The sequence below is a fragment of the Caretta caretta genome, chromosome 25, assembly GCF_965140235.1.
Source record: "Caretta caretta isolate rCarCar2 chromosome 25, rCarCar1.hap1, whole genome shotgun sequence".
NCBI classification, from domain to species: domain Eukaryota; kingdom Metazoa; phylum Chordata; order Testudines; family Cheloniidae; genus Caretta; species Caretta caretta.
The window spans coordinates 16,957,678-16,983,976 of record NC_134230.1 but is presented as its reverse complement, the minus strand read 5'-3'; the positions used below and the strand labels follow the sequence as shown (position 1 = coordinate 16,983,976).

General features: G+C 53.2%; 1 protein-coding gene across 2 annotated transcripts; it reads right to left on the bottom strand.

Moving 5' to 3' along the window:
* Positions 1-1,515: 1,515 nt before the first annotated feature.
* On the bottom strand, positions 1,516-25,400 carry LOC125627038 (occludin-like). Of its 2 annotated transcripts, none has more exons than XM_048830740.2 (8): positions 24,975-25,400; positions 19,229-20,031; positions 15,426-15,584; positions 8,747-8,904; positions 7,933-8,142; positions 6,240-6,411; positions 5,466-5,507; positions 1,516-3,173 (listed from the first exon to the last, which is right to left on the bottom strand). In XM_048830740.2, the coding sequence occupies exons 2-8, from the start codon at positions 19,919-19,921 to the stop codon at positions 3,072-3,074; spliced, it is 1,536 nt and encodes a 511-aa protein (XP_048686697.2). In that variant the 5' UTR covers positions 19,922-20,031; positions 24,975-25,400; the 3' UTR covers positions 1,516-3,071. The 2 variants fall into 2 exon arrangements, with proteins under 2 accessions (XP_048686697.2, XP_048686698.2); XM_048830741.2 differs by lacking the exon at positions 24,975-25,400 and adding an exon at positions 23,764-24,555.
* Positions 25,401-26,299: the final 899 nt, after the last annotated feature.

Sequence of the window (26,299 nt, the reverse complement as noted above, 5' to 3'; positions counted from 1 at the left end):
TTTCACCAAGACCTGCAGGGCTGACCCTTAGGGCCATACAGAGCCCCAGGGATTTCAGCTGAGAGCCAGCCCCGTGGCTTGCCGTGCCACTGCACACCATCACAGCCCCCAAGATACAGTAGCGCCCCCCCCCCCCCCCCATTCAACGAGCCCATGGGGCAAACCGCAGCAGGCCCTCGGCCGGCTTAAAGCTCTGACAGCATCTACGGGCCTGAGAGGATGAGCAGCAGCATGTGCCATGCAGCACCCTGCTGCTCCCAGAAATCACAAGATGAGCTAAAGATAATCAGGAGCTTTCACAGAACAATACATATGGCGGTGGGGGGGGGGGGAGGTTTATTTATTTATTTTTTAATTTCTTTTCTGTTTTTTTGAGCCTTTAGTGGTCATGATTTTCAAGCTATTTCTCTGCAACCACCAGGGCTAGAAGTTTCTCTCTTGAAACCAAACACTGAGTTGCTCATGAATCCCACGCCTCCAGGAGCTGGCGCTTTAAGAAAAACCCTGAGCCAGGGGAACTCCACAATAAAAATCCCAAGCGTGGGCAACATAAGGGCTGGTCATGTCGTTCTAACGGGTCCTCTCCAGGCCCAGCTGACCTTACCAGACACTAACTGTGCATCAAAACCCTTGTCTTCAGCGTACGCAGGTCATGTGGGACAGCAGACCGCAGGGAGAAGGACGGGCGGGAAGGGGACTGAATCCACCAGCCTGCATCAAATGGGAAGCAAGGTTCCCACAGACCAACCCCTCTCAAACTGTGACCAAGATATTGGAGCGCCCCCAAGAGCACCTGTCCTGGCTCGCTTGGCCCGGAGAACTCAAAGGGCTCTAGGAAAGGGGCCGCCCCTGTTCAGTGCGTGAAAGGGGAAGCACCTGGAGTTAGCAGTACTCACGGGCAGGGAGCAAGAGGCAGCTGGCAGCAGGCAAATGGCCACTTCAGGGTTCCAGCAGCTTCTCTCTGCCAAATGTATAGGTCCTCCCCCCCAGCAAGGCATGTTAGAAGAATGCAGCTATAAGAAGTAGCTATAAGAATGCAGCCCTGGGCTGGGGGTGGGAACTTTGCCAGCCCATTGCTGGCAGAGCATGGCTGGCCTTGTGGTTCAAGCACTGGCCGGAGCTGGGGGACGTTGGGGTTCACTTTTCAGGCTCTGCCCCAAACTCCTCGCGTGACCTCGTCCAAGTCACTGCAGCACTCTGGGCCTTGGGTCCTGCTTGGTCTGGCAAACCAGGGATGATGAGTCTCACCTCCCACATGGGCTGTCAGGAGCATAAACTCATGACCGCAATGGGTTGACAGGCTGGAGGCCAGCAGGGACTGCATCAAATGCACTTGCTGTCATCTCTCCCCTTGCCCAATTTCTACCTCCAAATAGTGCTCCGGCCAGCGGCAAAACACTCACTGCCTCTGGCTGCTGCAACCCATAAAACATACAGAGATTCTTTTTCTCTAAGCCACACACTGCTTCAGGAGTGAAAGGGGGAAGCGTTTCATTTTTCAGCAAGCTGCTGAAATTTAAAACCAATAGATACAGTTTATTAAAAAAAACAACCCCAGACATCATAACCGGTTCCCTACAGAATAGCACACGGGCGTAGGAAGTGCCGGTGGCGTTAAAAGAAATTGCGTTCAAATGTTCGCACCGTGCCGTCCAGCGCTATAAAACCATGGCAGCTGTAGGGGCTATTCTAAGATTGGCACTGGGATGCCCATGCGAGCGTGAAATCTCCTCACAGAACGCCTAGCATGGGCTCTGGCGGGAGGGCGGCCAAACCCTGGCTTTTGCTGGCTTGTCAAGTTGTCAGGAGTGTGAGCTGCCTGCGCTGGGTGACTCAGGAGTTCCCTATGTATTATTCATCCCAGTGAAATGCATCCACTGCCGAACTCAGTTGTCAGCTCCACAAGAGACACGTCTGCAGAATGGGGCAGGAGGTGAGGGGCTGGGACAATCTCTGGAACTTGGGTCTGCGTTTACACCCAGCTTGACTGCACGCATCTCAGCTGCTGTGGTGGGAGACAGGCCGTCACCCTCAGCTGGCTAGAACGGGCTCCTTACGGCAGGCTGGTGTGGAGTGTGAAACATGCCTGGGTTCCAGAGCTCCAGCTGCGGATCTCCCATGCTCCTGGCTTTGAATCACATTGGGACTCGGGGGATGGCGGGGAACGAGGACAGTAATCTAAGAGGGAGCGGGAGTCCTTGCTAATTGCCTTTCCAGAGAGCACGGGCCCAATCCTGCAAGCCTTTCTTGGGCAGGGATCCAGCATCAGGCTTATGCAGCACAAAGTCCCCAGAAAGGAGTGAAATCCGGGCTCTATTGAAGTAACAGCTCACTCCCCACAGAGGTCAATGGGGCCAGCATTCCACCTACTGTGCTCGGGGGGGGGTCAGTGGTGCATAGGCCTTGTACAAATCCCTCTGCCCAGAGGTGAATTTCACCCACCGAGGGTCCTCGCTCACGAGGGATGTCCCACTGAGCTCACTGGGACTACCTGGGCGAGTAAGGGCTTGCAGGATCGGGACCAGCACGTGAGCATGCTACAGAGAGGCTCACCCTTTGATCATATAAAACAGGAGGCTAATTTATATACACACCCACGTATTTACAAATTTACATCTGCACACATGTACAAACCGAAGGGCCGATGCTGCAGCAACCGCAGGTGCATGCTTAATGCTCAGTTCTATTAAATTCATGACTTGCATGCGTAAACTTAAGCACCAAGGATGATCTCCTAGCCCCACTGAAGTCACTGATTTCAATGGGGCCAGGATTTCTGCTTAGGTCATTGCAAGATAAGGGCCCACCGGAATCAAACCAGAGCGCAAACTTCCTTGGAGTTTCATTTCTGTTCTAAAAAGCGCCCTCTTGCCCCGCTCACTGAGACCTGTCGGGTTTCGGTTTGGAAACAGCACAAAGAGAGAGAGATTCTGCTTTTGAAACGAGTGTACAAAGCAAAAAGAAATCTGCTTTTAGTCCAGGTATTTGGCATTCTTGCAGCGCTTCGTGGAGGGAAGTCGGCTGACCACACACAGAATTTCTTCCCCCTCCAAAGGATTCCGCTTTCTGCGCTAGCCTCTCATCTTATCGTAATCGCTCACCATGCGTTTGATGTGGAACAGCTTGTTCCGCAGAGCTTTGCTCTCCATTTTCTTTGTCTGATAGTCAGGAGTCTGAAACGAGAGCAAGAAACGAGGAGGCGTTAATCACGTCGCAGGGAACACGGGGGCCCATTCTCTCTGGCTCCTTAATGCAGTTGTGCTCTGGAAGCACGAAGCATTGTGGGAGCTGGTTCAGTGTTCTGCGTCGCCATCTAGTGGCTGGTCCGCATAAGAAGATAAGAGCCTCCCATTGCTACCAGCTAATGGAGTTCTGTTTTTAGCTCAAGTGGCACAGGCTGATGCTTCTGGAGAGCAAATGTTAAGAATTCATGGCCAGATTTTCAAGGGCTCAGTGCCCACAACTGAGGCCAGATTTAAGAAAATGCTCAGCACCCAATGGGACTGCTCCCTTCAGTGCTTAAATGAGCTCTCGTCCCCTTTGAAAATCTGGTACTTAATATTCAAGGTTCTGAGTTCAAGCCCCACGTGTTGACTGTGATCCCAGCTTAGACCCCCTCCCTTTGCAAGTGAACAGAGAGATTTTTTATCCTTTGCGGCCTGTGCTGCAAAAGCAACCTGGGATCCCAGAGGCGCGTCGGGTTTCTTCTTGTCTCATGCACGCTCCCCGCTAATAAAGATTTTGCAACTGGAACTAAGCTGTCCTTTGGGATGTATGAACCCCAGTGGAACCCCCTCATGCCACTGGGCTGGCTCTGCGGGGCTCAAGGGAATAATCCAAAGCCAGGTTTCAGAGTAGCAGCCGTGTTAGTCTGTGAGCTGTAGCTCACGAAAGCTCATGCTCCAATAAATTGGGTAGTCTCTGAGGTGCCACAAGTCCTCCTGTTCTTAATCCAAAGCCAGTGAGCTCCGCAGGCCTGCCAGGTCCCCACAGCGGAGAGCAGATCGGCTGAGTGAAGAAGGCCCCCTGGCCATGCCGCAGGCTGTAGGAGGGCAAGGCTGGCACTGGACGGTGCCGTCTAGACAACTCTGAAAGCAGGAGGTGTTTTTCCTCCGTCTCAGCTCACTGAAGCATGTTGGATTTCAAGCTGTGCCACAGAGCGTAATCCAACACCAAACCAGCCAGCTCAGGGGCACTGCGAAGGGTGGCAGGGCATTGCACTCCAGGTCACGTGTTTGACTCTGACCCAGGTACGGAAGGGTTGGCAGTTTTTAACCAGCTGATGGCTCCTGGGCCACGTCAAGCACATTCATCGCCTGGGTCCTAGATGACCAGTCTCCACATTACAGAGTGTAACCCACTGGTGGGCGTGTGTTACAGACCCCCTTGGAGTGAGGACAGGAGTTGTTACAATGCCCGCCCGCCTCCCCTCCACCCAGGGAGCTTTCACTCAAGCTGTAGCAGCTCCTACGTTCAGCTCCGGAGGTCCCCAGTTCAATCCCCCTTATGACAGCCAAGAGGGTGGCTGTCACAAAAGCACACACTGCATGGGACTTTCCCCCCACCCAGCCCAGACTAGGGAATGGGGGCCTGATTCTGGGGGGTGCGGCTCCCACTGACTTCAGTGAGAACGGCGTGTACACAGCAATGCTCAGGATTGGGCACACAGAGCGGAGCTAACCTCCCACCCCTAGCCGGGGCCTTCCAGCTCTGGGATCGGTTACATCACTGGCTACACATGCACTAAAGCCATGCTGCCCTAGGGTGACCAGATGTCCTGATTTTATAGGGACAGTCCCGATTTTTGGGTCTTTTTTTTATATAGGCTCCTATTAGCCCCCACCTCCTGTCCCAATTTTTCACATTTGCTGTCCGGTCACCCTATGCTGCCCCTGCCCTGGGATGAAGCACAGAACTCCAGCTCTGGGCTCTCAGTCCAGCCCCCTTCATGGGAGCAACAAATTCACTGAAAAGGGGAAAAAAGACAATCACCCCCAGGCCTGGTCTACACGCACAGAGCTGCCCCGCTCTAACTCAACACGAGATTTTAAACCGATTCAGATAAAACTGGTGCAACATTGTGTGTGGACACCCTGAAATCAGTTTAAGCCTCACTCTGATAATTTCATTCACCTAGGGAAATTGACAGGCATTCAGCTAAACCGACAGAACTATATTCAAACCGATATCCATACCTGCACATAGGGGCTTTCAGTGGTTTAACCATGTCTGGGTTGGAAAGCGATTTAAGTTAAGCCGGTGCTGCTTGCGTGTGTAGACAAGTTCTAAGGCTGCTGAAGTGAGAAATGCTGAACGGCTAAGCCCTTGGCTGAGGACACTCACTATGGGATGCTATTTGAATAGCTAGGGGAATGGACAGACACACAAATCCTTAAGGGAGATCAGACAGACAGAATAAACACAGAGGCAAGTGGCTAAAGACAAGCTGGGTTTTGGAGACTCACCCGTTTTAAATCTTTCAGCCGGTTGTATTCCTCGGCGACTCCCTGAAAAAGAAAAACCAGGAGGAGAGGGCCATGTTATGTGCACAGCAGATAATTATTCCAGAGCCATCACTCGGCAGTGTACCTAACGAGGGAGCACAGGTGATGGTGCCAGGCGGGGGCTGACAAAGAAACCCTTTCAGGCTACTGTATGGAAAGCCAGCCACGTTGCCGAAAGGCAGTCTTCCCAAGGCAGCCCATCACTGCATGCTGGTGGAATCAGGATGGGCTGGGCAGGGGCTGGAGCTAGGGAAGGAGAAGAAGAGATGTCTTCCAGCTCCCACTGACTGGGCAAAATTTCCTGTCAGCTTCCACAGGGGCAGGGTGGGTCCCTGAACAAAATAGATGAGCATGAGCTATCAGATGAGACCTACATGCTCCTTGAGTGGGGCTCCAGCTTGGTGCTGGCCCCTCTGCAGGGGGGTGAAGTAGCAGGAAGGATGCCCTGTAGATAAGGCACTGGGCTGGGAATCAGGAGACCTAAGCTCAGTTCCTGCCTCTGCCACTGAATCTCTCTGGTTCTTAGTTCCCTGGCTGAAAATGGGGCGACAACGCCCCCTTTGTCTGTTGAGCCTGTGAGCGCTTCGGAGTCGGGCCGGGCTCTTGGGGTCTGTGCAGCGCCAGGCACAACGGGACCCTGAGTTCTGCTGAGCCCTAGAGGGGCTACTGTGATACAAACCCTACAGACTCCGTGTCAGTCGGTAAAGCACAGCCCCAGCCTGGCCCCGCCCTGACCTGGTACTGTGGGCTGTCCTCCGACAAGCCGTCCAGCTGCTTGCTGAGCTGGTTCAACTGGTCGTTGATGTCGTCCATCTCGGCGCACAGCTGCTTGTAGTGCTTGAGGTCAGCATCGAACTCCTGCTTGTATTCCTGGCGAATGCTGTCCGAGGTGATTGGGGGGTACACGCTGCCCGGCAGGAGGAGAGGGAGAGAGAGAGAGAGATTAGACTGGGGACTCAGCGGGGGGTGGGGTGCTCTGGGGCTGAAGGGCCGAGTCCCTGGGAACCAGGTTCAAGGTGCCTCGAGTTTGGAGCCCCGCTCCCCTGCACCCCCAAATCATTGCAATTTATTTCCATGCAGCGTTGTTCTTGCACCCACATCCAGGGAGCTGGCAGGTGCCTACTGGAATTACAGGAGGGCCGTGTCACCGGCCTGTCTGACGGGGGAGGAATGCAGGCGTCCCCCAGATGCTGCTGCCACGGCACATGGTGACATCACTGCACGAGCTCATCGCCGTGACAATGACATCACATCGGGATGCCAGCACACTTGTCAAAATGTCAGTGAAGCTGGCGTGACCATATCCCCCTCCCGCCTCCCATGGAGTAGCCCTCCCCCACAGGCCAAATGGGGCAGCCTGGATCCCCATCCTGGTCCAGCTGCATGGCATAACATAAGACCATAAGAACGGCCATACTGGGTCAGACCAAAGGTCCATCTGGCCCAGTATCTTGTCTTCTGACAGCAGCCAATGCCAGGTGCCCCAGAGCGAATGAACAGAACAGGGAATTATCAAGTGATCCATCCAGTCACCCACTCCCAGCTTCTGGCAAACAGAGGCTAGAGACACCATCCCTGCCCAGACTGGCTAATAGCCATTGATGGACCTATCCTCCATGAGTTTATCTGTTCTTTTTTGAACCCTGTTATGGGCTTGGCCTTCACAACATCCTCTGGCAAGGAGTTCCACAGGTTGGCTGTGCGTTGGGTGATAAAATACTTCTGTTTGTTTGTTTTAACCCTGCTGCCTGTTAATTTCATTCAGTGACCCCTAGTTCTTGTGTTATAAGAAGCAGTCAGTAACACTTCCTTATTTACTTTCCCCACACCAGCCATGATTTTATAGACCTCTATCATACCCCCCTTGGTCGTCGCTTTTCCAAGCTGAAAAGTCCCAGTCTTATTCATCTCTTCTCATATGGCAGCTGTTCCATGCCCCTCATCATTCTTGTTGCCCTTTTCTGAACCTTTCCCAATCCCAATACATCTTTTTTGAGATGTGGCGACCACATCTACACGCAGTATTCAAGCTGTGGGCTTACCAGGGATTTATATAGAGGCAACATGATATTTTCTGTCTTATTATCTCTCCCTTTCCTAATGATGCCCAACACTCTGTTGGCTTTTTTGACGGCCGCTGCACATTGAGTGGATGTTTTCAGAGAACTATCCACAATGACTCCAAGATCTCTCTCTTCAGCTAATTTAGACCCCAGCATTTTATATGCATAGTTGGGATTGTGTTTTCCAATGTGCATGACTGTGCCTGGCCATGGGTCAGCCCCTCCCCCTGTGGCCCAGCCTCTGATGTTAACAGCAGCGATCTCTGGTGCTAGACACCCTTCTGGGGGATGGCCCCAGTAGATGCGGCCCTGCAGAGGCAGCCAGGGGTCACTGATGGACGCGCCGGGGAGAGCGAGCCCCTCACCTGCCCCACTCGTCCTTGTCCCGCTCGTCGCTGGACTCCATGGCTGTGGTGTAGTCCGTCTCGTACTGGGACTCGTCCAGCTCGGGGTTGCGCCTTCTTCTCCTCCCACGCCGGGCGGCGGGCTTGCTGGAGCTCTCCCTCCCCCTCTCCTCCAGGGTGCTGGTGCTGAAGGTCCTGGCAGGCTGATCGCTGACCACACGGGCAGGAGAGCTGGGAGAGGTGTGTGTGGACACGGGGCTCAGCCTAGAGCCGGGATTCTCAGCCTGAGACCTCCCCAAACTGCTCATCCATCCAGGCGGGACACAGGGGAACCCCTGGGCTAGAGCGCCCCAGCTCCTGCGGGTGACCGGGGGCTGGCAGCATGGGAAGGCGGCAGGTCTGAGTGAAACCGGGAGCGCGCTCCCCACATGGGCACCGTTATCGGTTTGGACACCTTTTCCTACCAGCAGCAGTGAAGCAGTGTGAGCTCAGGACCCCGCCGGGCCGGCTGCTGCCCAGACACGCAGTGAGAGAGAGCCCCTGCCCCAGAGCTCACAGCCTCAGACCGTTATCCTCCAGTCTGCAGATGTCTGGGAAATGAGGCCCAGGGAGATGCAGGGCCTTGCCCAAGGTCCCACAGAGCTGTGCCCTGAACCCAATGAGTCCGAGCCCTGGGCTCTAACCACTAGACCCACCGGGTACGTTACTTCGTCAAACCAGTGGCTCCCGAGCACCGTGAGCCCAGCTGAGCTGTGGGGAAGAGTCTGCCGGAGGCCCGGGTGGGAGATCTGGATACAAAGGGACCCTGGGTTCCCAGCCCTTGGGACGGACTCACCTTCCGGGGTTGTAGGCCTCGGGGGCATAGTAGCCGTTCTCCTTGCGCGGGTAGCCGTAGGCGCTGGCCGGGGCGTTGACAGGGCTCATTGGCTTCTCAGAGTAGGCCAGCGTGGCCATCTCATCGGGCATGCTAGCCCCCTCTGCAACGTTCTTCACCTGAAAAGCAGCCAGAGGCGTTCGGCTCCCTCTGTGCCCGCGTGCGGCCTTGGGGGGGGCTGGGCGTGATGCTGGGGTCACGCTCTGCCCTTAGCTCCACCTTAGCGAGAGTCAGGGCCAGGCGTGACCTTGGTCTCAACTTCAGGCCTGGTGATAGCCTCGGGGCAGTCCGCAGGGTGCACACAGTGGGGCCCAAACGGCAGCCCACCCCTGAGGGAGGCTGGGGGGGCAGGAGAGCAGGGGGTTGAGATTTAGGGACACTGGCAGAGCTGTGTGGGAGGGGGGAGCTCAGGGTGGGGATAACAGGGGGATGGGAGGTCGGGATTGAGCAGCATCAGCAGGCGGGGAGGCGGGGAGCCCAGGGCTGTGATAACAAGGGGCTGTGGGTCGGGATTCAGGGGCGCTGGCAGAGCGGGGTGGTGCTGGAGCTCAGGGCTGGGGTAACAGGGGCTGGGGGTCTGCACTGTGCGAGGAGCTCTGGCAGAGCCGTGAGGGGGACGCTGGCCCAGCCAGTTCTATTCGTTCCTGGTCACCGTCACACAAAGGCACACAGAAAACCAAACCAGGGGCGGCTAATGCAGCCCAACCCTCCTCCGGTCTGCAGGGCCCCGGAGCTGGGATTGGGATCGAGAGCACAGGGAACCACCGCCCAGATCCCGGCTCTCTGCCTCCCGTGTGCGCAGCCCCAACCCCCTTATCACAGTGCGAGGGGCTGATAAGCTAAATCAGCACTTGGCAAACACCTCCCCTGCCATTTAACCAGCCCCGCCCTGCAGGCTGGGTGACAGGCGGCTGGCACCACCGGGCCCCACGATCCCGCCACCTGCCGGCCCAGCAGCAGAGGCCAGAGGGATGGGTGGGTGCCAGTGGATAAGTCCCAGGCACAGAGGAATGGGGCTAAATTGTGTGACCTACCCCCCATTCCAGGGCCTAGCTGACCTGGCTTGCTATGCCCCACCCCCAGGAGCCAGCCCCCACAACCTGCAGTGGAGAACAAAGCAGTGGGGCTGTTGGGTGACACCTCCCCCCAGCCCCCAGCTCCTGGCTGTTTGAGGTCTGGGAGCTGCAGGAGCAGAGCGAAGGAGATACAAGGCTCTCCGGGAAGGGGAGTGGCTGCGCTCAGTGCCAGGGAACAGGCGGTTTGGGTGGGAATTTCCCCTCCCGAACTCCCCTGTGCCAGCACGCCACGGGGCCAGTTCCCTTTCCCAGGGGTGTTTGCTCGCCTCGCTTACAATAAATCACAGGGACTCAGCCACCTGGAGAGCACTAACCCTTCCCTCCCCAGACATCCCTGGGACTGACAAAGGGAGGATATGCCATTCTGGGCAGCGCCGCCCTGACCTGGGTCCCTACAGAGCCCATGCAGGAGACGCTTCCACCAGAACTCAGGAAATGCCTCCCAGGGGTGACCTGCTCAGTAAATAAACCGAGCTGGGAGGAACGTGGAAACGCCCAGGGCTGGGAAACTGGTCACGTCCAGGGTGCTTCGGTTCTTTCAGGCTTTGCTCTTGTACAGACGGCAGGCTACAGGGTCAAATTCTGCCCATCTGTCTTATGTACATCTAGGACCCCCAGTGCTGTAGGATCCGAGTACCTCCCAATCGTTAACATATTGATTTATCTTCACCCCCACCCTCCGTGAGTTAGGGAAATGCAATTATGTCCATTGTACAGATACCACCTACCGCTTACATAGCACTTTTCATCAGCTGATCTCCAAGGGCTTTACAGAGGAGGGCAGGACCACTATCCCCATTTTGCAGATGGTGAAACTGAGGCACAGAGATGGGAAGTGACACGCCCCAGGTTACACAGCAACCCAGTGGCAGGGCCAAGAAGAGAACCCAACACTGCTGGGTCCCAGAATGGGGCTGCACCCACTAGGCAATGCTGTCTCCTCTCTAGATAGGCCCCTGAGGCCCCAGCGATTAAGTGACTCACCCAAGGTCACACAAGAAGTCTGTGGCAGAGAAATGACCCCTCACCTTCCCAAGCCAGTGCCCTAACCACTAGGCAATCCTTCCACTGTATTCACACAATCTTCCTCATGCTGGACACAATGCCTCACTCAGCCAGTGGGCCCATTGACCTCAATTGTGCAGTAGGACACTACTTAGCAGAAAGTTACAAAAACAAAGTATTAAAATCTGGCTCTAAACGGGGGAACCATAGCTTTAGAAGTTGTGACCTTGATATAGCCTTCCGGCCCAGCCCCCCACGTACATCCTCCTCCACTTCCACCAGGCATCTGCTAAAGAGGGCATCCCAACAGAACAGATTTTTAAATAATCAGTAAATAGTTAATGTATGAATAGGAATAACATTCACCGGGGGCTGGGAAGGAGATGGTAAAACAGTGTTAGACTGAGTTCATCAGGGTCTCTGAAAGAAAGCGAGCAAGCAAGCAATCTCTACTTGCATCATGTGGAGAAGATGACATAGAGAGAGCGATACAGTGTTGCCAACTCTCTCAACACCTCATGTTTCTCCTAAAGCTCCAGCGCCTGGAATCAGGGGATTAGGGGAGGTTTCAGAGTAACAGCCGTGTTAGTCTGTATTCGCAAAAAGAAAAGGAGTACTTGTGGCACCTTAGAGGCTAACCAATTTATTTGAGCATGAGCTTTCGTGAGCTACAGCTCAGCTCACGAAAGCTCATGCTCAAATAAATTGGTTAGTCTCTAAGGTGCCACAAGTACTCCTTTTCTTTTTGGGATTAGGGGAGAATCTCCTTTTTTTAAAAGTCATTTTTTAACCTTCATGCTTTTGGAGGAAAGCTTGAGCACACACCCTGCGTGCCCCCCAGCAGCTCACTAACCAGAAGGCAAATCAAAAGCAACCAAAATTCATTTTTAAACAAAATCTCTTAGTTTTTAAGCCAATTGTGTGATTTTTCTGGGAGACCGGATATGGGACGATTGAGCTCTTGAGGCCGGTGATCAGCGAGATCGATAGAAATGAGAGCGAAAGGGCGGGGGGTTAAGAGATATCTTTTATGGGACCAACTCCTGCTTGTGGAAGAGACAAGCTTTCAAGAGCTCTTCTTCAGGGCAGGAAAAGGTACTTGGAGTGTCACTGTGAACTACAAGGTGGGACAGACTGTTAAACCCAAGGGATTGGCACATGTAGGCAGAACGATCAAACAGAACAGGTTTCATAAACGGCATGCCTGATTCTCCCCTGTCCTTGGCTAGTTGCCCCTCTGCTCCAGTCAGATCTTTTCTAAACGCCTTAAGTTTGCCCCTGCTTGCAATTCATTCCCTGGATAGCAGATGCACTCGTTAACTCCTTCCTTCCTCTCCTCACGTCCACCCAGCCACCCGTGGAAGCTGTCTTTGCTCCATGCTGCCGGCTGCTGAATAATGCAGGCCGCTCCCTCCCCTGCCCATTGGAGCATGAACGTCTGCCTCTGCTCTATGTAACCTCGCAGCTGCAGGGCCCCGGCCCCTTAACGTTCCCCGCATCCTAGTCCCTGACCTCAGGCCAAAGGCATTTCCTAGCACTGGGCCTCCAGGCCGAGAGGTGCTGGGTTGGTGACGCAAGAGAGGTGCAGGCAAAGAGGGAATGCGGCCACATCTGCTCCTGGAGGTTAAGGAAATGGGGAGGGGCGGGGGCATTTGTTTAGACTGAATCCTAGACAGCCAGATGTTTTCCCCTTTCACCCTTCCTTTCTTCCTGGCCCTTTGTGGCTTGTTAGCTGGAGCCTCTTGCCGGGGGCAGAAATTGTCGCTTGTCTGGGATCTGATGGATCTTTGGAGAAAAAAGCTTCATTCCCTGGCTAAGTCAGTCTCTCTCCCACCTTCCTTCCCACATGAGCAAAGATATAGAGAAACCTGGGAGCTGATCCTGGGGGGGAATCTCAGGGGGGCCTGGGAGCTGATCTAGGGTCAGTGGGGGAATCTCAGGGGAACCTGGGAGCTGATCCTGGGGGGGGTGAACCCCAGGGGGACCTGGGAGCTGATCCTGAGTGGGATGAGGGGAAATCCCAGCTCCCACCTGCAGAGCCCAGTCTGGGAAGAACTTGTCTTGTTCACTTCCACACATTATTGAGCCCTTGACCCCTGCCCGGACTCAATGCTGCCAGCCCTGCTTGCGCTGTTAGACACTCCCTGCCACAGCTGTGACTACAACCCAGGCATCCTGGCTCCCGAGCCCCATCCAGCTCTAACCCCTAGGCCGCGCTGCCTACGACTCTGACAGTCGCGCTCTCTCCTTGCCCTTGTGAGAAGCGCTGATTTGGCGGTTAACTCTCCTTTCGAAGGTCGCAGCCCAGCCCTTAAACACGGTACACGTCACTTAGGACATGCCTGGGCGACGCTCAGACCCTAGTTACGAGAGCAGGACAAGACCCCAAACAGAACAAAGGAGGCTCCTGCTGCGGACAAGTCTTCCTCCAGCGACTGCTCTGACTGTGTTAATTTCCCCACAGCTAGGTTTGTCAGCGCTGTTCAGCTCCCTGATGCGGAGATGGCTGCTTTTCTGGGTCATGCCATGCAGTGGAGGGGATGCCAACTGCCATATGCCCTGGCCCAGCAGCGCCCTGGAGGGCTTGTCACTCTGCGTTAGGCTTTTAGGCATCAGACGCTCACGCTGAGCGGCAGGGATGCACTGGGGAGAGGGGTGATTGCTCTGATGGCCCTTGGGGGATTTCACCCTGGGCAGAAGCCCAGCGCAACCCCACGGTACCACTACACCCATGGCTGGGAATCCCAGAATCCTTTGCTTCCTTGGCATGGGTGTAAATGGGATGCAAGTGGTGCTAAGACTGCCCGCCAGCCCCCCGCCTAGAGATGAATTTCCCAGGCTTAAGCGGAGCCCAGCACTTACCCTGGTGTGAAATTTCACCCGAACAACCAACCCTGCTCCCCCACCCCATCCCCAAGTGCCTGTGACCCCACTCGCCCAACCCCACTGCCAACCAGATGTGACCTGGCGCCAAGCGACGGACCAGAACACCGTGGCCGTTTGAGATGTGCCAGGCGAAACCCTGTGTGGCAAGAGCTGCCCGGTTAATCATTGACGAGGGTGAAACTAAATCATATCATAAGCAAACATCTTTCAAGCACTCAGTAGACAAAGGGGAAGAGAACAAAAACCCTTCGTGTTGCTGGTTCCAGGCTCACAGCCTATCTGATCCAATCCTGTTTTATTTATCTTTTGGTACATTAGAGATAGCTTGGACCAGCCCTGCTCTCTACACCCTGTTACTCATATCTGAGCAACAAAGAGACCCAAAAGCAAATGGAAAAAACAAGGCATTTAAAACAGATGCAAGGAACTACATCCCCCCTCCACTAATATATAAAATTAACCCATGGAACTCATTGCTACATGATATTATTGTTATTGTTATTTATTTTAATTTCGGAAGTAGGCCGGAGCCACAGCCACGGACCAGGATCCTGTTGTGCTAGGTTCTGTACAAACACTGAACAAAAGTAATAATTCCTAGTTCTTATATAGCACATTTCATAACGTGCGTCAGGGAGCACACAGCACTCTGCCACGGTCCCTGCCAGGCCACTGCACTGGCCCTAGTCCATCTTTTGCTCCAGAACCTAACCTGACCCTGACATTTATGGTTGCCTAGATCACCTTAAAATGTGAAGCAGACGAATCCAGCCACATCTGCCCACAGCCTGAAAGAGCAGATCAGAGAGATAATGCCCCATTGACCACAATGGAGTGTTAACTCTGAAGCCTACAGACGGTGACCTACAGTCAACATTGTTAACCATTTGTAGATTCGTACCTTCTAAAGCCAGAAGGGAATTATTGTGATCATCTAGTCTGACCTCCTGCATAACACATGCCAGAGAACTTCCCAAAGTAACTCCTACAGCATCTCTCTTAGAACAAATCTAAATCTTGATTTTAAAATGGTCAGTGATGGAGAATCCTCCATGACCCTTAGTAAATTGTTCCAACAGTTAATTACTCTCACCATTAAAACGTTATGCCTTATTTCCAATCTGAATTTGTCTAGCTTCAATGTCCAGCCATTGGATCGTGTTAGCCCTGTCTCTGCTAGATTGAAGAGCCCGTTATTAAATATTTGTTCCCCGTGTAGATTCTTTATAGACTGTTTTCAAGTCACTCCTGACCCTTCTCTTTGTTGAGCTAAATAAATGGAGCTCTTTGAGTCTCTTGCTATAAGGCAGGTTTTCTAAGCCTTTAATCATTCTTGTGGCTCTTCTCGGACCCCTCTCCGATTTACCAACATCAACATTTCCCTTCTGCTAAAAGGAAGATGAGGATGGATCATGCTACAAAGATCTGCACAACCTACTGTGAGTGACGGCTGACTTTGTGGGCTCTCAATTTTGGTGCCATGAGTGGACGGGGCTTAGGAGAGTCCCTCCCCTTGTTTGTTTCCCAATCTGGCTTCTGAGGGTAGCTCTTGCAGCTAGACACCTTGGTGATGGGCTGGTTAGTAATGCCCTGAGTTAGCCAGAGCAGGTTGGAGCCTCAAAGTCCCTATCACTCATCTGCTCCACCCGCAGCCTGCACCATCCTAGACTCACCCACTCCTCCACGTTGGGGCCTTCCTGGAAGGCGAGTGGCTTGTCCCAGTAGATATTGGGCTTCCCAAACTTCCAGATCTTGTGACGCGTCTTGTGAGCAAAGAAGCAAATCACGCAGAGAAGAATGACGATGAAGAACCCACAGACAATGGCGATGGCCTAGAAGAGAGGAAAAAACCCACGTTGGCCAGGGAGTCAGGGAAATTACCCTTATGTCATCCATCAGCTTGGTTCAACCCCACCACTCTCTGCACTGCAGCACTGACCTCTACCACTCAAGCTAAAGGAAGAACTCCATCAGCTGATAGCAGCAGTAGGTTGTTGTCGTCTATGTGGATTGGCCACTAGCAGGAAATGAGACACCCGTTCCTGCTAGCACAGCTGGAGAAGTCATTCCAGTCCATGTGAAGGTGCCAAAGGGTGGGGGGAAATCAAATAGAGGGAAAATAATTGTTACATCAGACAAAAGAGTCCCCCCAAGGAAGAGAGAGTGAGACAGATGAGGAATTTCCTGGAATTAGGATTTAGGGGGAGGAAGAGAAGAAAAGGCAGCTTCTTGGGTTGGCAAGGGCTTTTGGAACCGGCTCCTTCACCAGAGCTGCCAAGCGACGGAGAACAAACCCAGCAGCACTCAAAGGGGGAATGGTAGGGATTGGCTGTGCTGGCAACAAACCGAATCAGCTTCCCCAGCTGTCCCTGGCACAAAGCAGGAATCACATGGGAGGCTGCCACTGCTTTGCTCATTGCTATGATCTTATCCTGTGTGGAAGTCAGCAAAACAATCGAGCTGGCAAAGCTTTCTGGGGTTTGATTCTCCGGGACTGGGCCCAGCTCAAGAACCAAAAAGGAACCAGGTGATGCCAAAGCACTTTGCAAGCTACAGGGATCCAATGCCCTCATATTTTACAGACTGGGAGACTGAGGCACATGGCAAGAGAGGAAATGACTTTTGCAAGGCCCCACAGAGCCAGGAAAAGGGCCCAGGAGTCCTGACTCCCCGCTGCATGCTGAAACAACCAACAATCTTCTCCTAAGGACACATGGCCGAGAGCAGCAGAAACAGGGGCTACTTATTCTCTGTATGATTTTTGCTCCAGGAGAAGGGGTTCAAATCCTTGCATTTTGGTGTGTGTGAGAGAGGGAGACTCCTCAGAATTTCCCATAGGGCCCTAGTAAGAATGTTGAAGTTTGATAGATATTAGACATGGGGGGAATGACAGATTAGGTCACATCTGGTCCATGCATCAGGCAAGTGCAGCACGGCTTGTTTTTGGTAGGAAATATACAGCAAAGTGCATAGCTCTACGTGCTCTGGATTTCAGGTGGCCGGAATGCAGACGGCATGGTATCGGCAGCCCCGCCCAGCTTGCTGCTTAAATCGCTGCAATTGTTTCTCTCCAGACCAAAACTGACTTCACAGACACCTTGTTTGTTACTATTCTGCTGCCTTCTATCCAACAGACAGCCTAGAGCTCTGACTCCGGAGCCAGGGCCAGCAAGCAGAGATCCCAGTTAGCTGCACAGTGGCAATAAGGAAACCGACCAAGCCCAGCAGAGTAATTGAGCAGCAAATGAAGGAGATTTTTATAAAGCTGTTTTGCACCCTGTTACATCCTGGGGACTAGACCTGGACAAAGCACGTGGCTGGTGGGCTTGTGGTTAAGGGGGGGAGGGATAGCTCAATGGTTTGAGCATTGGCCTGCTAAATCCAGAGTTGTGAGTTCAATCCCTGGGGGGGCCATTTAGGGATCTGGGGCAAAAATTGGGGATTGGTCCTGCTTTGAGCAGGGTGTTGGACTAGATGAGCTCCTGAGGTCCCTTCCAACCCTGATATTCTATGATTCTAAAGCAGTGGACTGGGAGTCAGGAGACCTGAGTTTATTCTGAGCTGAAAGAGGCGCTTCTTAGCTTAGAAGAAGGAAGGTTCAGTGATCAGGGCACTAGCCTCGGACTTGGAAGACCTGGATTCAGCTCCCAGCTCTGCCACAGGGTCCCTGTGTGACCCTTAGCCAAGTCATTTAGCCACTCTGTGCCTCAGTTTCCCCTCCATTCAATGGCGATGACAGCCAGGCCTTGCCTCCTAGGAGTGTGTGAGGATAAATCCATTAAATACTGGGAGGTGCTCAGCTCAGAGACTACAGTAATGTGGGCTATACAAACATTTATGATAAATAACTGGGCTGCAGATTCTGCTGTGTGTCTGTCTGGGCCTCAGTTTCCCCCTTTGTAAAATGGGGTGAATGAGCCTTCCTTCATTTATTCAGACTGAGTTCTTTGGTGCAGGGCCTGTCTCTCACTGTGCATCTGTGCAGCGCCTGGCACATAGGGTCCCTGACCTCAGCTGGGGTGTCTAGGTGCTAGTGGGCTACAACGCACCCCAACACTGGTTTAAGGGGAGCCTGCAGTGGACTCATCTGTCTTGGCAATCGAAGACTGCTAGATGCTGCTATCGGTGATCCCCGTGTAGCTCTGCAGAACCGTTGCTGTAGCCAATGGGGATTCAATGGTGTCAATCCATAGTAACTGTCACAAAGACATTACAGCAAATCTTTTCCATCAGCTTTCTCCCAGGACTTAGAGACTTTGAGGCCGTGACCACCCGACCCACTGGGATCAAGGGAAACTGACTAAGGCAAAACCCAACTTTCAGCGACTGTCAGTGGCACTTGGTTCATAGCTGTAGAGTTTTAAACTGTACAAATCGTTGCACCAGGACGGCTCAAGGAGGGGAGAGGGGAGCAGAGCTCTGAGCTGATCAGAACAGAGGGTTTGGAAAATCCCAGAAAATGGGTAGAGATGGAAAAGAGCCAGGAGATGGTCTAGTCCAGGGTTTACCGAACTTTCCCATAGTGGGGACCACAGCTTAATAGAGGGATTGCCCTCCCATCCCTTTCATGATCCTATTTCACTCCTGTCAACTAAAGCCATTGGTTGAATGGAAAAATAACCACATGCTTTTCCTTCAGCTCCCTCTCCCATCAGCTCTGACCCTCCTTCAGCTGCAAAAATCAGGACGAATGAGTCAGCACCATGACAGCGGCCAGCTCCCCCCTGGGCCAGGGGCCAGTATGCAACCCTCTGGTCTAGCCCATCCACCCGCCAAAGCAGGATTTTTCTCATACTTTGCCCAACCTGGATTTAGAAGGCCCAACTACTTGGGTCTCCACTGTTCCCCTGTGAGATTGCTCCACAGCTTCGCCCACGAGAAAGCACCTCCGGTATTGAGCCTTGAATTTCCCTGTCCTCAGCTCCGTCCTCCTAGCCCTGGTGACACCCTGTGTCGAGCCAAGGGCAGCTGACGCTAGTCACCAGGAACTGCTCTTAGCTGAGGCAAGTTGGAGAAGCGCACCTATGGCTAGTGGAAAAGGGAAAGTAGCAGTTACAGCCGATGGCTATGGAGGTACTGACTGGCTGGGAAATGCCAACACTTCCAAGCAAAATTTTAAAATGTTAACAAAAAACCCAAAACAAATGGGGGGTTTCCACGAATATTCTGTCCAAAATTTCATCCTGTTCGTCTGTGAAATCGAGCAAGCGAGCGAAACGGTAGGAAATTTTCAAACCCCTCTGTAGATCATTTCACATTTTAAACAAACCAGGACTAAATTGACGTTAACATTTCCCCAAAACAGTCACCCCGTTTTCCGAGCAGCTCCAAGAGAAAGTCGACGAAAGATGAAGACAAAATGGAAGGAGAGAGAAAAGAAGGAGAAAGAGAGAAAAGGCAGAAAGGAAGTGGAAGGAAGGAGAAAGAGAGAAAAGAAGGAAAGCTGAAGGGAAAACGCAAGCAGTGCCCATCTTACCTCCTGCGGGTCCACGGTGCAGTAATGGTAGAGGTACTGGTTCATGTAGGCTCCACCGGAGGAGTACATCTGGTTGCACATGGTCAGCATGGGGCTGAAGTAGTAGCTGCCGGTCATTTGTGCCCGGGGGTTGACGCCCATGATGTAGACGATGGAGGCGATGAGCATGACAAAGGCCAGGATGGCGCACACCACGATGACCGCCAGGTAAAACCTGCGGGAGCGGGCGCTGCTGGACTTGGTGACGCTGGCCACGAAGAACCCCAGCAGTGCGATGAAGCACAATACGGACATGGCGATCATGAAGCCGCTGGCTGCCCGCGGGTTGGTCATCCCGCCATAGTAGCCGCCGTAGCCGCCGTAGCCGCCGTAGCCCCCGTAGCCCATCCCTCCGCCATAATAGCCAGACCCGTAGTAGCTCCCTAGCCCGCTCCCGTACATGCCCCCGTAGCCGTAGCTGTATTCCCAGGCCAGCGTAGAGGCCACGCAGGCGAAGATGGTGATGCAGAGCAGGACGACCAGGGCCTCCAGGATCCTCACCACGCCAGGCGGAGAGTTCCACTTGTAAAAATACTGCGGCACGTCCTCAATGTAGAAGGAGCCCGGGGCGGGGGAGTGGATGTCGTAGCCGTAGCCGTCGCCGGGGGGGCCGTAGCCGGTGGGCGGGCTGTCGTAGGGCTTCTGGCTATACATGGCGGAGGAAGGATCCAATGCAGGGCAGGCGGCCGGAGACCGCAGTGACGGGCAGCCTTAGAAACGCCTCGGTAGGGCGGCAGATAAACAAGCTGGTCAAGCAGGGTGGCCTGGAGGTGGGACAAGCACAAGGGCAGGGGGTTCGAATCCTGGCTCTGCCACTGAGGCCTTGAGCTAGTCACTTACAAACTCCCCGAGCAAAGGGCGTGAGGGCCACGCGTTTCTCTCGGCTGCCGTCCGGCCTTGGGAGACGACTGTAGTGGAACCGGCTGCCTAGGGCAGCCGGAGCAGGGAGCTGTGAATATCCAGAGAACTTGCCACAGTTCTGACTGGACTTTCACTGCTCTGCGTTGTTTGCTCCAGCTCTGAGCTTCTCTCCACACCTGCGCAGCTCCCTTTGCTTTCCAAGTAGCTGATCTCCAAACTAACCCACTGCCACCCTCCAGAAAACATGGCATCAATATGCTGCTTGCTGCCACCTCTGCGTGTGGGTTGTAGCCCTTCGCCGGGGGTCACAGACCTTGGGCCTGTCTCGTTTTAGTTAGACTGTGAGCGCCGACCACCCCCTGCTTCGTATTGGTGCAGTTCCTAGCACAGTGGGGCTCTATTCCCAGCTGGCCTTCAGGCACTACCGTAATAACCCCGGGTTGATAACAAATCAGTGGCAATTAGGGGTCTAGGCCCCTTTGAAAATCCCAGCATCTCCATCTATAGAATTGGGGTGGTTTTATATGTATAGGTATGTATATTAGATAGATAGATAGATAGATGGGGGGGTATGGGGATAGATAGATAGAGGGGGTGTATTGGAATGGATAGCTAGATAGCTAGAAGGGGGTGTATGGATATAGATAGGTAGATAGATAGATAGATAGAGGGGGTGTATTGGAATGGATAGCTAGATAGCTAGAAGGGGGTGTATGGATATAGATAGGTAGATAGATAGATAGATAGATGGGGTGTATGGGAATGGATAGATAGCTAGATGGGGGGGTGTATGGAGATAGATATATTGTAATTGCGTCTACATAGATGGTCAAGTCAAGCATGTTAGTCACTGGCTACGTCTACACTGCAAACCCCCCCGCAGCAGCGAGTCTCAGAGCCTGGGTCTACAGACTCCGGTTTGCATTATGGGTAGGGCAACCAGACAGCAAGTGTGAAAAATCGGGACGGGGGTGGGGGCTAATAGGAGCCTATATAAGAAAAAAGACCCAAAAATCAGGACTGTCCCTATAAAATTGGGACATCTGGTCACCCTAGTTACGGGGCTGAAAGCAGCAGTGTAGATGTTCCCTCTTGGGTGCCACGACCTAGCAATACGGTGTCTTAATCATTCATGAGCTGGGGGAATGGCTTCGGGCGAGGCCAGGCAGCCCTTGGGGACCGGTGCAGCCTACAAGGAGGTGGCCATCTTCTAACTGGCCCCAGCGGCAAAAGGAGGCATCACGCAGACCCCAGTTTAAGTCCTGAGCAGCACAACTGGTCTCTCCAGCTCAGAAATGATCCACGATGGGGTGGAAGGTCAAAACCAGGGGACTGGGCTTGTTCATGCCACCTAGAGGTTCTGTAGGGGGACTGTTCAAACGGGACTTGCTTGTCTAATATCCCAGAATCTAATCCTCCTTCTGGTCCCAGCCAGCCTCCTCCCTGAGCCCTCGGCACCATCTCCCCACGCTGGGGCGAGACCCTTCTCCCCTGCAGAGAACAGAAACCCCATTCACCTCGATGGACTCATTGACGCACACCTAGCAAAGGCTGCAGGGGTCAAACAGCTCAGCCCTGACACTAGGGGGTGAAATTCCCATTGACTTTGGCCCTCCGCCTTGCAAAGGATTCTCCTAGCTGAACTTTAGGGACCCTTGGTAAAGTTTTTTTTTAAAGCACATAAATGACTTAGGAGCCGAAGTCACCAAAGTGCTGGGAATTGAGGGGGCCTGTTGATTTTCCAGGAGGCTTGGACTCTTAAGTCACATGGGGTCTGAGTTAAGTGGGGTGAACAACCCCAAGGTTAGCCTAGCCCTGGTGTGGGCAGCCACACAGTGACTGTGCCTCCCGGGTGCCGACTCATCCAGGCGTGCAGCTAGGACGCCGGGGGCCCATCCTTGGGTCTTTGCCCTGCAGTAAACTGAGCCACAGGGTTTTTCTCCAGTGGATTGTGGGAGACCTTGTCTGTCCCTCTAGGCACGTGGAGGGAATAGTGGGAAGGCCCTGGAGGACTGGCTGCATGATGTCCTTGCCACAAGTGGGCGGGTTACCAGCTCCTGCGTGAGCACTCCGCCCTAGAGGAGCCAGCTAGCCCAGGGCGAAAGCACCGCTAAACTCAGGTTTCAAGGGTTTTGGGTGTGGACGGGAGCTGGGTTAGGGGCAACCCCCGAGCAAGAACCTGAGTAAACTTTGCACTGAAGACAGATCCTTAGACACTTTGATGATTTTTGCCCCCCTTGCACTAGCACCGGGCTCTGGTCTCAGTTACACCAGCATAAACCTGGAATAACTCTGCCAAATGCGGGTCTGATATACTGGTGCAAATCCTGAGAAACAGGCCGTCACACCCTCAATATCAACCAAGTCCACCACATTTTTAGTTCAACACCCCACAAAATTTACTCACTTGAATTTACTCGAATTGCTTCAACCAAATAACGCAAGAGATTTAAAAAGAACCCACCAACAACTGAACTAAAGTAATTTTGTTCAGACACTTTGGTAACAAAATGCAAACCCCCAAGCCCCACAGATTATATGTTTCTAAAAGAGATTACTTCCGCATGTTCCCACGCTATGGTGACGGTACTAGGACCTCAGCAGACAGACGGGCCTTTCTAGGCCGTCTGCCTTATATTCGTGTATTTCAGTCAACCGGTTTTTCCCTAGGTCTCCCCTACCCCCGTGCCCTGCTCTGTGCAATAGCAACACCGCTGAGGGCTTCAAAGCACTTCCCGAGCATTGATTAATAACGGTACAAACAACAGAGGCTCAGACACAGAAATGCTTTTGTAACACAAACCTTATTAGTAAGATAAAGAGGCCCGACCTTGCTGCTTCTGCACGAGTCATTATGACCCAGGGAGAAGAACTCCTGTGTACTCGTAGGTTACAGTTATCCGGTAAAGGGGGAATTTCACGTATTTACATTTACAACTTCTCTGTGACGCAGGGAAAGGCCATTAATGCCATGGAGAACAAAGGCAGTCCAGAGAAACTGAGTCACTTACTCAAAGGGAGTCGCGGCGAGGGCAGGGGATTGAACCCAGGCCTCCCAGGTATGTCTACACGGCGACAAAAAACCCATGGCTGGTCCGGGGAGCTGACTCAAGCTCACCAGGCTTGAATTGCGGGGCTATAAAACTGCTGTGTAGCCGTCAGGCTGGCACCCCGGTTCGGAGCCCCTCACAAGCGAGGGTCACTAATACACGGAAGACCTGGCTGCTGAGAATAATTACCCCAGGGATGAATTTGCTGTGCTATATTTAAAGGGATACATAAAAGGAAGACGCAGATTTGTTTATTTGATCCCTTACACTTCTGGGGTAGCCACGTTTTAAACGCTCTTTTCTGCCCCTGCATTCCGGAGGTGTACCCCTCCTCCCTCCCCCCCCCGAGTGTCCTTTGGGTCGGTTCGGCAGGCTCCGACTCGCTGGGCACAGGCCCAGGCGTTCCCACAGGAACTGCCTGTTCTCCCCCTCACCCAACTTTTAATAAAAGGCCTTTTTATTTTGCTACAGGCTCAGCTCACGAGAGCCTTGCCCCTGCGCTCCATTATAATCCCCCCAGTGCTGGAGGGGCAGAGAACACAGGGAAGGGCAAACAATCCTCCGTAGAATCCTTCTAAGCCTCACCTTGGATTTTAGGATCACTAGGAACATGCAGGGTCAATGATCCCTGCTGAATCCAGCCGTCCTGAACCGCTGGAGATAGGATGGGAATGTTCGGCTGGGGCCTCCACGCCGGCTGCAACAGTTTCTGCCAACACCACCTCCTCTCTTATTTCACCTGATTAATAAGGCTCTGTTTTCCCAGGCCTGCAGCTGGGAAGCCCACAGCAGCTCAGGGCAGGGTTTGCTCACTACACGCCCCTCGTGGGTCTCCACCCGTCTGTCCCGGCACTAGCAAATAGTACGCTCCCCTCACACGCGCGTGTGCTCTAGTCAGTCCTTTTTAAAAAAAATCCCCAATGTTTTTCTTTCCCCAAGAGAGCCCTCGATAAGGTTGGTGCTGTGTTCTCGCTGCCAAACCTCCTTTCTTTGGCCAGGATTCAAGTTTCAAAGACAACAAAAGCTCCCAGTGCTTCTAAAAGCTGCAGTTCCAGTTTGATCCCAGACCCCAGAGAGAATTTCCAGACCCAGTGAAGTTGACTCCGACACCTAAGCCCTTTCTGCAAAGATTTTGCAATTCCACCTCTTTCCTTAACCGGGTTCTTTAAATTGCCCAAGATTTTTGTTTAGCAACCACCTTGCTTTATTCAATTGAGCGAGTTAAGCTTGTTTTCATTTCTGTCCTAGCTTTGTTACTCTAGAAATAAACAAAATAAACAACGGCCCCTCTAAAAGCCCCTTAACAACAAACAAGGATTTAAGCTTTGAAGGAAGCAGCTGGTGAACATTCACGGTGTTGTGCATCGAAGGCGAACTCTCGGAGGCAGATCTGTGTGAATTCAGCCTTCTGACCTCATGAGAAGAATTTTTCTAGGCCAGGGTCTCAGCTAGCATCCATTGCCATTGCTCCACTGAGGTCAACGGGGCCAGACCCCTACCTGGCTGCAGGTTGACTGATACCCGCTGGGAATCTGGCCCCCTTAAGTTCGACAGAGCTTTAAGAAAAGGAGTACTTTTCTTAAAAGCATCCGATGAAGTGAGCTGTAGCTCACGAAAGCTTCTGCTCAAATAAATTGGTTAGTCTCTAAGGTGCCACAAGTCCTCCTGTTCTTTTTGCGGATACAGACTAACACAGCGGCTACTCTGAAACCTGACAGAGCTTGAGACGATCCTGAAACATATGATGCAAAAATAAGGGAGCAGCTCTCCCCCGTGAAGCGATCAATACACCTTACCTTAGATTGCAGAAGCTGTCTCCAGGGCCAGCTGCGCCAGTCTCTGGCCTTAGTATTGTTGGTAAACGTGCTGCTTTCCAGCCTGGTGCTGCCTGCAGACGGGCCCCTGGCTCAGGGCGCCATTCCTGGAGCCGCTGCCTTGCGAAGGGGGTTGGCTGGGTTTCCTTTAAAAGCAGCTACCTGGGTCCCCTCTGTTTTCCTCCCCTCTTTGTTCATCTTAAAATGGCAGCCCAGGGATTAATCATTACTAGGTGCACAATCATTAAAAACAACCCACCAGCCTCCTCCCGCTGCAGCCAGGCCGAAGAGAAGGCTTGTAACTGCAGGAACCTGGCACAGCTGGAGTCAAAAACTTGGCAGCAGCAGATGGAGTGCTTAAACCTCAGCTCCCTGTTCCAGCGTGGACATAAATCGCCTTGTGTGCAAGACTCTGATCAAAGCGCCTGGCTGCGTGGCTGGTTTGACTTTAACCCCTTCCATTGGTCATGCACATGGACCGACGGGGGAGCAGCCCCCTAGGCACGGTTGAGCTGCCTCTCCCTGTCTCAGTCGGGCCCGAGAGGTCCTGCCAAGCCACAAGGATCCCAGCCCGGCACTTGGATTTTACTCCTCTTTAAGTCTTGCTCCCAGTGCGCCCCCCGCTCTTCGTGGGTGCAGTGAGTTTGTGGGGTCCCAGGCTTTGCAGTCAGAGGGTGTCTCAGCTGAATGGCCCACAGGGCTTGAAGTTAAACATGGGGCATGTTGGCAGGATTGGGGCCTTAACTAGCTCTGGACGCCTTGTTGTTTCCAATTTTTAAATAAAAAGCAGCTTTGTAAGTGGAGAAAGAACCTAAAACCGGGTGTGTTGCAGTGAACGTGCGAATAGCAGGGCTGCTCTGACCAGCTGCCCGCACCAGGATGGCTGTCAGTCAGGGTGTTCTGAAATTCTCCCTCTGCAGCTAGCTTTCAGCGCTGGTCACTAGTGCTAACAATCCACAGATGCACCAGGGTAGCTCATCATGGGTCTGTCTACACTGCATTGTAAACCCAGGCTTCTCCAAGCCCATTCTTGAGTGTCCACGCCGCACTGTAAACCTGGCTTTACAACTGCTGGACCCGAGTTGCACAGCTGGGCTAACGGCTTGAGCTGCATCCACACTGCAACATGACAGGGCTCGGACCCCAGTCACAGCGGGACTCAGGCTCCAATCTATCCCCCAGCAGGGTCCAAGGACCTGGGCCTTGAGTGTTTGCTGACCTGAGTCAGGCTGATGTGTGTAGCCAGGAGGCTCAAACCTGAATCAGAGCCTGGGCTTAGTGTGCAGGGGAGACACACCCCACGTCCT

Bases quoted from the DNA above. Each gene is read 5' to 3' on its own strand.
- LOC125627038 (XM_048830740.2), bottom strand. From the start codon at position 19,921: ATGTATAGCCAGAAGCCCTACGACAGCCCGCCCACCGGCTACGGCCCC. The intron at 8,905-15,425 runs GTGAGTCTAGGA...GCTGCTTTTCAG, and splicing joins GCCCCAACGTGGAGGAGTGG to GTGAAGAACGTTGCAGAGGG. The intron at 6,412-7,932 runs GTGAGGGGCTCG...CCTGCCGGGCAG, and splicing joins GACAAGGACGAGTGGGGCAG to CGTGTACCCCCCAATCACCT.